This window comes from Henckelia pumila, chromosome 4, assembly GCF_033568475.1.
Source record: "Henckelia pumila isolate YLH828 chromosome 4, ASM3356847v2, whole genome shotgun sequence".
Lineage (NCBI taxonomy): Eukaryota > Viridiplantae > Streptophyta > Magnoliopsida > Lamiales > Gesneriaceae > Henckelia > Henckelia pumila.
Genome location: NC_133123.1, coordinates 7,361,426 through 7,375,925, shown reverse-complemented (window position 1 = coordinate 7,375,925; position 14,500 = coordinate 7,361,426). Strand labels below are relative to the sequence as shown.

General features: G+C 33.9%; 2 protein-coding genes and 1 long non-coding RNA gene across 4 annotated transcripts; 2 read left to right on the top strand and 1 right to left on the bottom strand.

Moving 5' to 3' along the window:
* Positions 1 to 600: 600 nt before the first annotated feature.
* Positions 601 to 1,480, top strand: LOC140860431 (heavy metal-associated isoprenylated plant protein 19). The gene is made up of 3 exons (XM_073263446.1): positions 601 to 633; positions 760 to 841; positions 1,212 to 1,480. Exons 1-3 carry the CDS (start codon positions 601 to 603, stop codon positions 1,478 to 1,480), a joined length of 384 nt encoding a protein of 127 aa, XP_073119547.1.
* A 383-nt stretch (positions 1,481 to 1,863) lies between these two features.
* LOC140864690 (uncharacterized) lies at positions 1,864 to 4,124 on the bottom strand. Its single transcript, XR_012144316.1, has 2 exons — positions 3,760 to 4,124; positions 1,864 to 2,706 (listed from the first exon to the last, which is right to left on the bottom strand). It is a non-coding gene; the product is annotated as an uncharacterized lncRNA (long non-coding RNA).
* Positions 4,125 to 8,730: 4,606 nt separating this feature from the next.
* On the top strand, positions 8,731 to 13,950 carry LOC140860148 (AP-5 complex subunit mu). 2 transcript variants are annotated; one of them, XM_073262981.1, is made up of 9 exons: positions 8,731 to 8,879; positions 8,995 to 9,120; positions 9,534 to 9,845; positions 10,293 to 10,585; positions 10,697 to 11,161; positions 11,231 to 11,592; positions 12,013 to 12,069; positions 13,044 to 13,091; positions 13,514 to 13,950. In XM_073262981.1, the coding sequence occupies exons 1-9, from the start codon at positions 8,812 to 8,814 to the stop codon at positions 13,583 to 13,585; spliced, it is 1,803 nt and encodes a 600-aa protein (XP_073119082.1). In that variant the 5' UTR covers positions 8,731 to 8,811; the 3' UTR covers positions 13,586 to 13,950. The 2 variants fall into 2 exon arrangements, with proteins under 2 accessions (XP_073119082.1, XP_073119081.1); XM_073262980.1 differs by having other exon boundaries at positions 10,697 to 11,592.
* The last annotated feature ends 550 nt before the right edge of the window (positions 13,951 to 14,500 follow it).

Sequence of the window (14,500 nt, the reverse complement as noted above, 5' to 3'; positions counted from 1 at the left end):
TCCCTCAAATCCCATCTAAAATGTGTGATCCTATAGTTCGAGAGGAGCAAATTAAAAGCAATGTCGCCATCTTTTAACAAACACCCTTAGGCCACGTTAATTAATTTTTATTGGATATATTTATAATTGGAACTTGCTAGGAGACCACCAAACTGAATCTTTTCGACAACCTAAATCTTGTGTATTTTTGTTTTTATGCATTCAACTTGGATAATTTATCTTGTACGTACGTACTTGCATGGTACGAAAATAAAAATAGTACTTTTACAAGTTTTTATACACAATGATCCGTTTTCGGTTACAAGCATTGTCTCCATTCTAAAAACAAAACTCGTGCATTTACTAAGCATGTTTCATTGGTCCTTGCTTCTCAATTTTGTTGCTACATTTTTTTTCTCAACAATTTGTGAAGATTGTTTGTTATGTATGTAGGGTGATTGTGGCACTTCCTACCAGTTTTATCTCATTAATTAGGACTTTTGATTGGCCAACAACTAACCGAATTAACTGTCATATAAGATTACCAAATAACCCTTGAACCATACACTAGATTCTGGTCAATTATGGTCGTTTTTTTCACATTCATACTTCTGATTTTTAATGGCTGGTAAGAAGAAACACAAAGATGACAAAGTAAGATGCATATATACGGATAAAAGTGATATCATGATATGCTTGCATGCATGAAGAATACTGAAATGCTTGGTTAATTAATTTATTTAAAGAAGTAATTAATTTGTCTGATTCAAATTACTGCAGGTTGTGGTGGCAGAATTCAGGGTTTCCATGTATTGCAATGCATGCGAAAGAAGTGTCGCCAAAGCCATTTCCAAAATCAAAGGTTATCTATTCCCCTCCGTTTGTAATACATCGTGATAGTGCTTCTTCAACCTGCATTTGCCATGCTAATAATATCTCTCTACGTACAGAATGCGAAATGAATATGCCAAAATTAGGACCATTGACATTTTCTACGTTAATTTCTGCGTGGCAAGCGAAAAATAACATGTTTTAGAGAGTCGAGGGCGTAAAAATCATGTGGATGGATCATGGCAAGTGTTCAAGGAGTATCATCAAGTGAACATTGTAATTTGCATCATGTATCAAATAATAAATATGTTCTGAACAAGAATACGAAGGAAGGAACATGCAACTTGTTGAATGTGCATATGCTAATATCCGTCTTCGTTCTCTTTCTGAAAAATTAACAGGAGTTGAAAAGTTTATGACAGACACAAAGAATCACAGATTGAAGATCACAGGCAGAATTGACCCTCAAAAAGTAATGAAGAAGTTGAAGAAAAAGACGGGAAAGAGTGTGGAGCTTGTGGATGAAGAAGATAATCATGACAACAATGAGAGGAACAAAGGGGATTTGGGGGAACAAGTAATGGATTCTTGGATGGTTGATTTTTTTGATGACAGTGAACTTCACATGATGTTTAATGATGAGAATGCCAACGCATGTTCAATAATGTGAACTACATTTTTTTTAATGAATGAAGAATTCATTATTGCACGTACGAATCAAGGCTACTTTTCTTGAAAATATTAGAAAATACGAGCATTAAAGAAGGTAGAGCAAGACGGATGGCAGCAGTGTGTTGCCCCTTTCAAGCCTCATCATCTTATAAAAAATCTAGACATTGTTTTATATTTAGCTAGAGTATCATATATACCCACACATCGCCTTGTTGGCCCTGCATAAATTAGTTCAGCACACGCAAAACTCGGGTAAGAAATACGCTTTGAAGTTGTATGATTCTTCTTTTAAGCTCTGTTTGATTCATAAATGAAAGAGGTAACCACAGTTAGAGCCAAGACAGAGCACTGAGACGAGTTTAGATAGGATGAAAAATAAAATAACATAAATTTATTTAATTACATTGCACAAACCAGGTAAAAAAGTAGATACAACAGGAGTTACAAGGATTATAGCTCAGAATGCAAGTTTGTCTGATATAAAATCATAGGTGAAGGATATGTTCTAACCTAGTCTTTAGATGTTTCCTAATTATGGCAACAGAGATTCCTCCTTAGTCCTTCCCTCCTGCATGATTTCAAAAGCAAGTTCTTGTGATCCAATGTCTTGCAGTATGCCATACTTGGAGTTTTTACTCCACCGATGCAAGATATAACGAGATGGAAGTTCCCTTATATTCATTATTTGAAACACCTTCAACGAATGCCTACCCCAGATGGACCATCATCCTCATGAGTCATGTGACCTAATGCCAGTTCGACTGGCCCCACCAGCTGATGATCTAGGAGTAGGAAAATTTTTCCTTTCTATCATAGGCTGGTAAATTTCTCCAGAGGTTCAAATTCACGATTATGTTCCTTTTTCATATTGGCCAAAACCCACTTCCCAGAATCAACCTTCTGCACTCTAATGAAAGCTGAACAACCAATTCTTGTTGTTGTCTGAAATCCCAAATTCGAACACACATCTCTCCGAGAAATAACAGAACCATCGACCATGGATCTGTACAGCTGGCCCATCCTAATTTTGAACCCCACTCAGGTTGCATACGTGTTGTTAAACTCTTGGGCTTCGTCAGATGAATTGAACTATAACCCCCACATGTGGTTCCATCTGAGATTCTCCTTCATCATCATGATGTTCATTGCTCTTTGCAACAAGAGTTTCTGGTCTTGTACTGACAGTCATGAAATTTCCCAACTCTTCCCTGTTTATGTTAGATTCTGCTGACATCGGCCAAAAATGGAATAATACGAAAAGCATCAAACCCGTGTTTTACATGAATAACTGTGAAAACAGAACATGCATTTCCAATTATGTTTATCTTTATTCAAATTAAATGGCTCCACAAATATATATGAAACAAATAAGGTCGTGGGCAGAGATGAAGGCAGAACATACCCCAAAAAAGTCACTATTAACGGCTCATGAAGCACACAAGTACCAAACAAAACAGAAATTGATACAACAAATGATAAAATTATGATAAAATTGGACCAAAATTAAATCTTGGTCAAGAAAATAGATAGAATTTGTATACCAGACATCTACATAGACTGGTGATGTGTTTTAAGGAGAGTACCAATAGAAACTGAAAAAACATGTCGAAGTGGCACATAAGACCGAGTAAACTCGCATTCAAAAGTAACTTTTTAATAGTCATTTTTCATGTTTTGTTCGTAAAAACCATTCTAAGAGCTCACAATCCGGATCATATATAGTCTACAGGTTTCCCCGGGACTTGTTAATGTTTGATGAAACTACTTGAGGATATCACAAATTTTTCTTCTTTCTCATGGTAATTAATGTTAGATCCACAGTCCACTGTATACTCGGACAAAACTTTACAAATACATGACACGTTAGTGTTAAAGTCTACAATGCTTCTTTCTTCCCAGCATCTCAGGCAACATTGGTCAGTGTGAGAAGAAATGAAAAAAAGAAAAAGAAAAAAGAAACACTGAAAATGAATAAAAAAATAAACTCCATCTAAATTACCTGAAAATAATTTTCACAGGTGCTGACAGGATATAGGCTACAAAATAAACTACTTGAACCAGCTTTTGGACTAAGTAAGCAGAATACAGCGGAAATTCCCAATTTCCAGTTCCCAGTCAGAAAATAGGGGGAAAAAATCCAATTTCTAGATCACCATGAAATCTCAAACAATTGGCCAAAAACATAAGAAAATTTATGTCATAAAACCTATGATGCACAACCCAAAAAAAAAAAACAGAACATAAACATCAAGCAGAAAGACTGAATTAGGGTTTCACCTTTAGCATATCTCTGAGCTGAAAAAAATACACACGCTACGAGTTAGTGCCACCTAACAAACGCGGAAGAGTTAACTAATTCCACAAGAACTAGCTCGCATTACACTACCAATAATCGATTGATTCAAAACACAAAACTATCACCTATCAAAACGCGAAACAAATTCACAAAAGAAATTATCTTTAGATTGGTCTAGTAAATCACGATGGAATAAGGGATTCGACATAAGATTTTTAGCAAAACTTGTAGAAAAAGCTTCGTCCTTTCGATACTGAGCCAAAAAGGGTGTAACTGGAACAACAGAGGAGATCTTCGAGACTGCTTCGGGTCCCGGTGCCGTTAACAGCCGGTTTTAGGGGCAGGTTCGGCCGACCCTTCTATGTGTTTTCATAATCGGATTGGTTATAGAACGATTTACTTATAAAAATGGTTCAATCGGTCCAACCGTTTTAACCGCACGGTCGAATCGGAAAACCGTTTATATAATTTAATATAATAAATAATATATTTTGGAATTTTAAAAACTCAAAAATTATATAAATAGATATAAAATATATATTTAACATAGTTTAAAAGATAAATAAATATGTAAATATATTTAAAATATCAATTATAGTTATAAATTATTTATTTTTTAAAAATCCAATAATTATTTTAAAAAAATTTAAATAAAGTAGAAATTTCAAATAATAATGTATTTATATATAAAAATATTAAATCTAAGGTTTAAAAATAAAAAAATTAAATTTTCAATATAAAAAAATAAAAAAATTCGAAAAACCGGTTGAACCGGTTTTTCGGTTCTTGGCCGTTCCAACCGGTTCTTGACCGGTTTTGACCGATTGGATCGATTGGACCGGTTTTTGGGGCCGGACCGGTCCGGTTTCGAAAACACTGCTTCTATGTTTTTAGAAATTTATTTTTTAATAAGACAAAAACTTTTATGAGATGGTCTCAAAAGTCATTTTTTTAGACGGGTCTTTTATATTGGTTATTCATTAAAAATTATTACATTTTATGCCAAGAGTAACACTCCCGTGAGACGATCTTATCCATGATACGGATCAACCCTACCCATATTTATAATAATAATTAATACTGTTTGCATAAAATGTAATATTTTTTAATGGATAACTCATATAAGAGACCTGTCTAAAAAAATGACCATTGACATCGTCTTATATGAGTTTTTGTCTTATGCCAAAAACATTACTTATTATTATAAATATGGATAGAATTGACCCGTCTCACAGATGAGACCGTCTCACAGGAGTGTTACTCTTTTAATTAATATTTAAAAATAAAAAAATTAATTAAAAAATAAAACTTGCACAATTGAACTAATAAACATTATATCAAATATTTTATTATCTCAATAAAAAGTATATTACATTTAGAGTAACACTTCTGTAAGATGGGTCAACCCTACCCATATTTATAATAATAAGTAATCATTTTGGCATAAAATGTAATATTTTTTAATGAATAACCATCTCATAGGAGTTTTTGTCATAAAAATGATTTTTATGATAATTGTCTCACATATTTTATTCTCAAAAAATATTCTCATAACATTTTATAATTTTTTTTTAGAAAAAAGGTTTTATTCGAACTTTTTGTAAATATATTTACTGGAAAAAATATGTTTGAAATAAGTCAATAATACTACATTTGAATTAAAATTAAAATCTAAATTTTATGACTTATGAATATGGGAATATCTTTTGACTCTTTACGTTTTTTAGTTAATTACGGGTTCTTGAGTTAATTGTGGCTCGTGAATGTGGAGTATCATTTGGCTTACACATTTTTTAGTTGATTTTAGATTTTTTTTTTTTTGGTTCTTCGCATTCTTGAGATAATTAAATTGTTAATTAATCTTATATGAATTTTGATACGTCTTTTGGTGATTGTAAATAGTTTGTCTATTTTTTTAATCCACACACACTCAAAATCTCGCTCGAATTTCTCTTACATTTCGTATTGCTAGTTAGAATCGAAATTGATCACAATCTAATGAAGCCCAATATTCAGGCCCAAGATCGAAGGGACCCAAAAAATTGATCTTCTATTATATATAGATATATAAATGTGTTATGAGTTGTTAGCTTTGTTCAGTGAAGAAAACAAAAACAGCTCAAACTCAAATCTGAAATAATAATAATACTCCCTCCGTCCCATATATAATGTCTTCTTTGGATTTTCACACAGATTAAGAAAAATGTGTTGGAAAAGCAAATTTTATATAAATTTCCTATTTTATCCCTATTTAATGTATTAAAAAATGATTGCACAATTTTCAAAGTGTAGTTGATATGGGTATATTAGTAAAGAAGTGTAAAAAAAATTACTAAATATGGTATATGACTATATATTTGGGACAAATAAAAAAAGAAACATGGACAATATAATTGAGACGGAGGGAGTAATAATAATCTTTAAAAAAAATAAAAAAGAAATAATAATAATAATAATAATAATAATAATAATAATAATAACAACAACAACAATAACACAACGTACTCACATGATACAAGAGTAAACCATGTTTATATTTCATATTTGAGGGTTGCTCAATATGTATGTGTGCGTGCAAATTAAAATGTTCAATAACAAAATGATGGATTATGTGAACTGGTAAATTTGGCACATGCATTGCGTGTGTAACGAAATATTTTCTGATACGATAACTTTTTTATTTTTTCTGATTAATATGTTATTGGGAAAAAAATCATTTGAAAAATTAGAAGTCAAATGAAAAATATGATGAAATTGAAAATCCATGAGGATAATTGGAGTTAGTGTCTAGTGGGTTAATTAATTGATGTGGTTTTTTTGTTTACAAAATGTGGAAGAAGACGTGGGTGGGTAGTGGAGTAATAAGTGGAAAAGTGGAGTGAGATTGGGAGAATAATGAATAAAATATTAGTTGGAAACAAATAGGAACGTGTGAAGCCAAATGATAAAATGATCAAGAAAATATGATGTCCTCATATTTGACTAAAGAGATGCGGTTTCTAAAGGGCTCTTAAAATTTATAACATAGTATAGATAAAAAGACGGTTCATTGGGTGCGGTTCTTGATGTCACATGTTTTTGTCCGAGCCAATGTCATTGGGCGGGATTCCTGATTTCACATGTTTTTTTCACCTTTTTTTAATCCAAAAAATAAGATGTGTTTACCACGAAATACATCCAACATAAAATACATAGATATTTTGTGATGTAAAAATTGATGTACAAATATTGTCTTAGATGTAACATCATTCGTTGACCATATTTTTTTTGGGAAAGATTTTTATTATCGTAATTATTGTTTATATTAATGAGTAACACTCCTGTGAGATAGTTTCATCCGTGAGACGGGTCAACCATACCCATATTTATAATAATAAGTAATACTTTTGGCATAAAATGTAATATTTTTTAATAGATATATAACTCATATAAAAGACTCGTCTAAAAAAATGATCCTTGAGACCGTCTTATAGGAGTTTTTGTCTATATTAATAAACATTACATATATGTTTTGAATTTTGGTTCCAAAGTGCTGGGTTTCTGGAAAATCGAGGTCGGATTGGATAAAAATAAAAATATTTTTTTTTCAAAAAAATCTTGGGTTTACAAAAATTTTAATAGACTTTTCACACCTCACCAATTTCCGCCCATCCGTTTTAAAACACAGTTAATAATTGGCCAAAAGCTGGGTCTAACCCAAATCCAGCGAAACCGATCCGTGGTCAACGGTTTGACCCAAAAATCGTGTTCGGACCTGCCATTAGGCAATCCGATGACGGTTTATGGGTGTTAAATCATTCGATCCGACGGGTCGGTCTTTTTTGTTTTTTTTAATTTAATAATAAAACTTAATTGGAATTGAATATATAATGAAATACGTCATTTTAGAAAAAAAAACGTAGGAATGTGATTGAATATAATGAAATGTAATAGATTTATTAACAAGATATTGAAAGTTAAGATGTAATATATTTCCATTAAAAAAATCTAATATATTTGTTATTGAATAAATGAAAGAGTAACACTTTTGTGAGACGGTCTTATACGTGAGACGGGTCAATCCTACCCATATTTATTATAATAAGTAATATTTTTGATATAAAATATAATACTTTTTAATGGATAACTCATATAAAAGAACCGTCTTAAAAAAATGACCTTTTAAACCGTTTCATAATAGTTTTTATCCTTATGAAATATTTTAAAAAAACACAAAAATAACATATTGTTTTGTGATTTGTTAACAGTATGTCCCTTATTTTTATTTTAAAAACAAAAAATAGCATCTCGATTATTATTTAAAATCAGCACTCGCGAACACTTTTTTAAAAATAATTTCGTAAATTTTTTAAAAGAATCTTATTAAAATACATATTTTAATTAATTTTTAAAAATTGTATAACATTAAAAGTTTTCAAAATATTTGTATAAACATGGGTTAGGACCGTCGGATTGGCTCGCCCGGCCATACAAAATTGGTGGTTAGGTTGGCAATTTCTCAACCCGCCTAAAAGGTGGGCCGGCCCGCAGCGCCTCGCCTAATGGTGAGTTGCGGGTTGGCCTGCAAAAATCCGTCAATTTACCCGTGAGCCCGCCGGATTGACCCGCCCCGCCACTTAAAATAGATGGGTTGAGTTGGTGTTTTTCCAATCCGCCTAAAAGGTGGGTCGACCCGCCCCGCTAACCCGTTTTGACACCTCTATAGAAAAAGAGCCTATATGATTTTTAATTCTCTTAATTGCTATTAATACCATTTTATAATATTTGTATTTTAAATCTATTTGATTATTTATTCTTATTCTTATTGTTATTCGGTAATTTGTTTTTATCATTCATTATTTATTTATTTATTTGTTTTTATTATTTATTTATTTCTTATTGCTATTAATTTGTTATTGTTTTTTTTAATTCAAAAAAAAAAAAAACTCGTAACACGTGCATCCATTTCATCGTTTTCCATCGATCACTGTTCAATATTCTCTCCCCTCAAAACTTCCATAGTCAGTATCTGAAAATCAAGCCGGAAAGCGTAAATGCAGAGTGGCTGCAGCATCCGAGCTTTGTGGATTCTCAATAACCAGGACACTGTTCTTTTCTCCAGGTAGTGTTTTTTCTCACTCTCTCTTTTTTCTCTATATATTTATTTTTGTGAATTTTGTGCTGTAAAAGATCGATTGATGAACTGAAAGCTTCAATTTCTCGAAAATATAAAACAGGAAGTTCCCAGTGGTGGAGAAAAGGTGGTTCGTGGCATGCCAGAAGGAAAGGGATGATAGTTTTAAGTATAAACCCTTGCCTTGTGAATCGGAGTTAGCTGCTGCCTTCATTGATCGCAAAAAAAGGTTAATCCGAAATGTTTTAGCAGAATTGATTATTTCTTTGATTTGTGTACACAGAAAGTCCTGTTTTTGTTTGTTCAATATTTCGCATTTTTTTGATAATAAAGGATGTTAACTAGTAATAAGATCTGTTTGGATTGTCATTTTATTAATTTGACTTACAGATCAACTTAAATTTGTGTGATGTGTTCTTTATTTTGCAGTTTGTTAGTTGGAAGTTGGAACTGAAATCACATCTGGTTGAATTTCTTGTGATCCTTTTGGTGGCATTGGTCATAGAATATGTGGCCGCAGTTATTTTTTTAGCATGAGTTTATATTTTTCAATTTTTTATTGCTATCATACCTGTGATGAATGAATCATGTCAGTACTTGGCCATATTAGCATTTCATAACTGATTGACTAAATAAATTCAGGGAGGGGTCTGCTCGTGGATTCGGTTTACGTTTAAGACAGTCTACTAAAGGATCAGATTCATGGGTTGATGACCCAATTACTCGCCACTTAATTAGCTTGCATATCAATCATGAAGAGAAATCGGAAAATTATCTGTTGTGGCCTGTGGTCTTACACTTAAAGGGTCCATATACCATACTTGTTTTGCCTCTGATCGAGCCTCATCATTTGAAGACATATTCAAAAATGAGCAATAGTTCTGATTGTGGGAGTGCTGTCGGAGAGCAAGAGAATATTTCTTCACTCCTCCTTGAACTTCCATCCATCACAGGGTATGGTAAGTTTTTCTCTTTAGGTGTCGCTGAATCTTTTCATATTCTTTTTATTCCATAAACTTGTGTATGCAAATGTTGTACTCCCCACCCTTTCTGATGCGTTTTCTTCTCGTAAATCTGAACTTACAAGTTTAAAGATATTTGTAATCTTCTTCTTTTTATTCCATAAACTTGTGTATGCAAATGTGGTGCTCCCCACCCTTTCTGATGTGTTTTCTTCTCGTACATCTGAACTTACAAGTTTAAAGATGTTTGTAATCTTCTTCTTTTGGATTGGATGTTTGTATCTGGTGCATGAGAAGTATATACCACTTGTAATTTAGTTGTTACTTGCGATTTAGGGGCTTAACAATTGTTCTTTGGTGACGAGCTTCTACCATATAGTGGCCAATGACTTGTTCCTATAAAAAAATGGAACCACTTCTTATTAATTTACTGAATTAGGGCATTCATCGTGGCACATACATTTGGAGACATAATAACCGGTGAATCAATGGAGCCCGAAGTAGTTGCTGTCGCCTCTCCTTCAGTTGGAGGGTTGCTGGACTCCCTCACCGGTAGTATTGGAATCTCAGGTATATCAGCAAGACCAAAACCTCCAGCTGCACCGACTGCAGCATCCACTGTTTCTGGAACTGCTATGAGTGGAGCTTCAATGTCTGATGTTCCAAAGATTGGTTTCAGGCCTTTGGACAAGGATTTGCTTCGGTCTTTTATCAGTAGTGCAATGCCCTTTGGTTGGTAATCTTTATCGTGGTATTTCGATTCTAAATCGTGTGCAGTGTTTAGATGTTGAATGGTGTATGGGGTTGCTTAATATTTTTCATTTCCTCCTTTTTCTGCCGTAGGTACTCCACTTGATCTCAACTACATGAATATTTCTGCAATCAAGGCTGCTGGATTTTCCTTGTCAGATTTGCCTCCAGCAGACCGCAAGCAACCAGCCTGGAAGCCTTATCTTTATAGGGGAAAGCAGCGGATTCTGTTTACAATTCATGAGACTGTTCATGCTTCAATGTATGATCGTGATGAAATTCCTGACAGTATAATAATTTCTGGTCAAGTGAACTGTAGGGCTGAGTTAGAAGGGTTACCTGATGTTTCCTTCCCTTTGACTGGGCTGGATACTTCACGTATTGAGTCATTATCCTTCCACCATGGTGCTCAAGTTCCAGAGCATGGTGGTGATAAACAGGCCGTGACCTTTTCACCACCATTAGGGAATTTTACGTTAGTGCGCTATCAAGCATTATGTTCTTTCGGACCTCCAATAAAGGGGTTTTACCAGCTCTCAATGGTCTCAGAAAATGAAGGTGCCTTTTTGTTTAAGTTGAGTCTCATGGAAGGTTATAAAGCTCCTCTAACGATAGAGTTCTGTACAGTAAGCATGCCTTTTCCAAAAAGAAAGGTGGTTTCATTTGATGGGACGCCTTCCATCGGAACAGTTTCCTATACTGAACACTTTGTTGAATGGAAGCTAATAACCAACAGTCGGGGTGTTTCTGGGAAGAGCATTGAGGCAACTTTTCCTGGAACAGTTAGGTTTGCTCCATGGCAAGCTCAAAGGCCACCTTCAGCTGGATCAGCGGTTGGAACTATGGCTGATGAAGACAGTGATTTTGAGACAGAATCCAGCATTAGCAGTGCCAATGTTGAGGACTATATAATGGAAAAAATGAGCAAGGATCTTCAAGCAGTTGATCTAGAGGAGCCTTTTTGCTGGCAGGCTTACAACTATGCGAAAGTATGTGCTTCATTTATTAGTAGTGTGTACCATTTTGAGGCTAGCCATCTTAGAATGTTTTTTTAATGTATAAAAATCCAGATTAATTATTTTACATTACAAATTTATTTGCATGCAGTATCTATGTAGTTGGAGGTTGTCTAACGACTAGCACTTGAAATCTGATTTATTGCTGTCATGATTGAATATTCTCGAACAATTCTTCTAAGAGAATCAGGTAGACCTTGAGAAAAGGTGGTAGATCGGACATCTTGACGATAAACATTGCCCCCGAAATCTCTTCCAGACTCTGTTCTGTAGTTTTTGTACTAAACAATCAATATGCCATGGAGATGCAAAATTCTTTGAATCATTGCACTTTCTACATTTTGTTTCTGGGCACATTCTTTCCAAAATTAGCATTAATTCATTTTTGTGCAGGTGTCTTTCAAGTTTATTGGACCATCTTTATCAGGAATGTCTATTGATCCTAAATCTGTAAGTCTATCTCGTCACATCATAGACGTTGCATTGTAGCACATCTCTGTTTCACTTTGAGCATTTGAATATATTGGGAAGTGTTTAATCTTTTTTTTGTAGCATTGTGTTTATACCGTCATTCATTTTCACGCATCCGGTCAACTTTTGCTGTTGTTGTAGCAAAACTCAAATTTGGTTTCTTCTTTCTTTCTTTCTTTTTCTTTTTTTTTTTCATTAGCTTCACTTGATTTTGAGTAATAATATTTTCTTTGAATTTGTAAGTATTGGACAGAGTAAAGCAAAATGAGAACTTATGGATACATCTTTGATCTCTAAATGAAGTTCAGTTTATTGTATATGCTTCATCAACTTATTATGAGCTTCAGAACTTTTGTAATGCCTGGTGGCATATTTGTCTTCAAGATTATTGATGCATGTGAAATGTTGTCCCTGCCTTTTGTTCAGTGTACTTTACTTGAAGAAGTTGTCTCTTGCTCGAAGATTCTACAGTTTTATAGTACATAGATACCTCTGGTCCTCTGGATGCCACATGATAGCTATGCCACGTTTTTGTGGAGGGTGGTTGTCCTCCGAGTAAACAATGTTGAGATGTAGCCAACTCTAGTTTTACCTTCTTCCAACTTGATACTGGCATCTTTCTCCTCTTTGTTCCCATGCTGATGTTGCCCTTTTCTTTGATAAGTTGAATCCATCTCATTCAAAACTGATATAGCAGCAACTCTTCTGTAATTTCTGTCAAATCTTTGGTGGAGTTATTTTAAGAGTTATCTCATTCTGCATGGGAGTCATCATATTATTTATACATCATCGCCACTAAACATCTGCGGATTGTTCAATCTTTATTCTGCTTTTACTGTTAATCCCTGAGGTTTTCCATGTCTGGTAACATCATATGTGCGAATTACTATTTTATCTTTTCCTTTAGAGGCAGATTCATTATTTGGATGTTCATTTTAAAATGCTCTGTGCAGGTAAGCATATTTCCTACAGTAAAGGCGCCTGTGGAATGTTCAACTCAGGTATAACTGGCTTCTACCGACTGATTTTTCTATTTGGCCTTTTTGAAAAGTTTGTGGCTTCATGATGTAGCACTGTCATATGCTGCATGTATTGTTATGCTTAGCTTTGTTTTCTGATAGAGCTTTTTTTATGCTGGCTAATAGCAATACACGAATGTAGGTTTGATTATCTTTTGATGGTCTTTCTTGTTTCTCACTAAGTTTGCCGATCATTCACAAAATATTAGGTTATTAGGAGATGGGCCCTCTCGCTCATGTGTGTGCTGGATAATGGGTTAGCATGTGGACAAATATTAGTTGTAGATAATACCTGGGATAAACATCCGCTGCAGAAAAGCATTATTATCTCTCTCAGAAAAATGCTGCATTATTGCATATAACTCGACTTTTGAGCCTTTTCTTATCATTTATGGTTGCATCAGGTTGTTTCTGGCGATTATGTTTTGTGGAATACATTGGGAAAATGTCCCATCGCAGCGACACCTGAAGCATAGACAGTGATGGGAATGCTTGAAACATGTTACTATTTGTGGAATACATTGGGAAAATGTCCCATCGCAGCGACACCTGAAGCATAGACAGTGATGGGAATGCTTGAAACATGTTACTATTTGATGTGAACAAATATGCTTGCTCATCGATGCTTTCTGATGATTTAAGTGTTGATGATTGGATTAGTTGCAACAGCAGTTGATCAAATGTGTCATTCAATATGCACTAGAAATTTGTATGCGCGTTGCACGCAAGACACCGAAGATATATAACATGTATGAATGTAGAAAACAAGACTCAGATTAAATGATTGAAAAACATGAACTCCAATGAAATGATTTTGTCCAACACTGATTCATTAATCTTCATCCTTGATTCTAACTAGACGATGAATACCTTTGTTCTTGCTGGAGTGCCCCTTTTTTGTTCTCTTGTTGTAATGACCTTATTATCTCATCGCGATTGATTTCTGCTGAGTTCTTTTTTCATTGTGGTCGAAGGTATCAATTTCATCGCGAGTGTTGTTTACCATAGGTCCATATTGGATTTTACATGATGACAAATTGATTTAGTATGTATGATAAATGCAATCTTTTATAGGAGTATCTGATTATGAATCTGAGTAAGATTCATCAACGGAATATCCAAGAAACGATGCAACCCCTCATTCAAACATTGTTATTAGCAATTTTCTTGCAGTGATTTTTCATTGAGATCCGTATATAATATATTAGTTTATAAAATAAAATTTTACTAATGTTCATTTTTTTTGGACCGAAACAAGATTGAACAAAATGGATTTCAAAATACAATAAAAATATATTTTGCATCAGTAGATTTGGAAATTAATCGATCACGACCTTTATTATTTGCTCCGGTGAGGAATGTGGTGCTGCTACTGAAGGCAAGTCAACAAG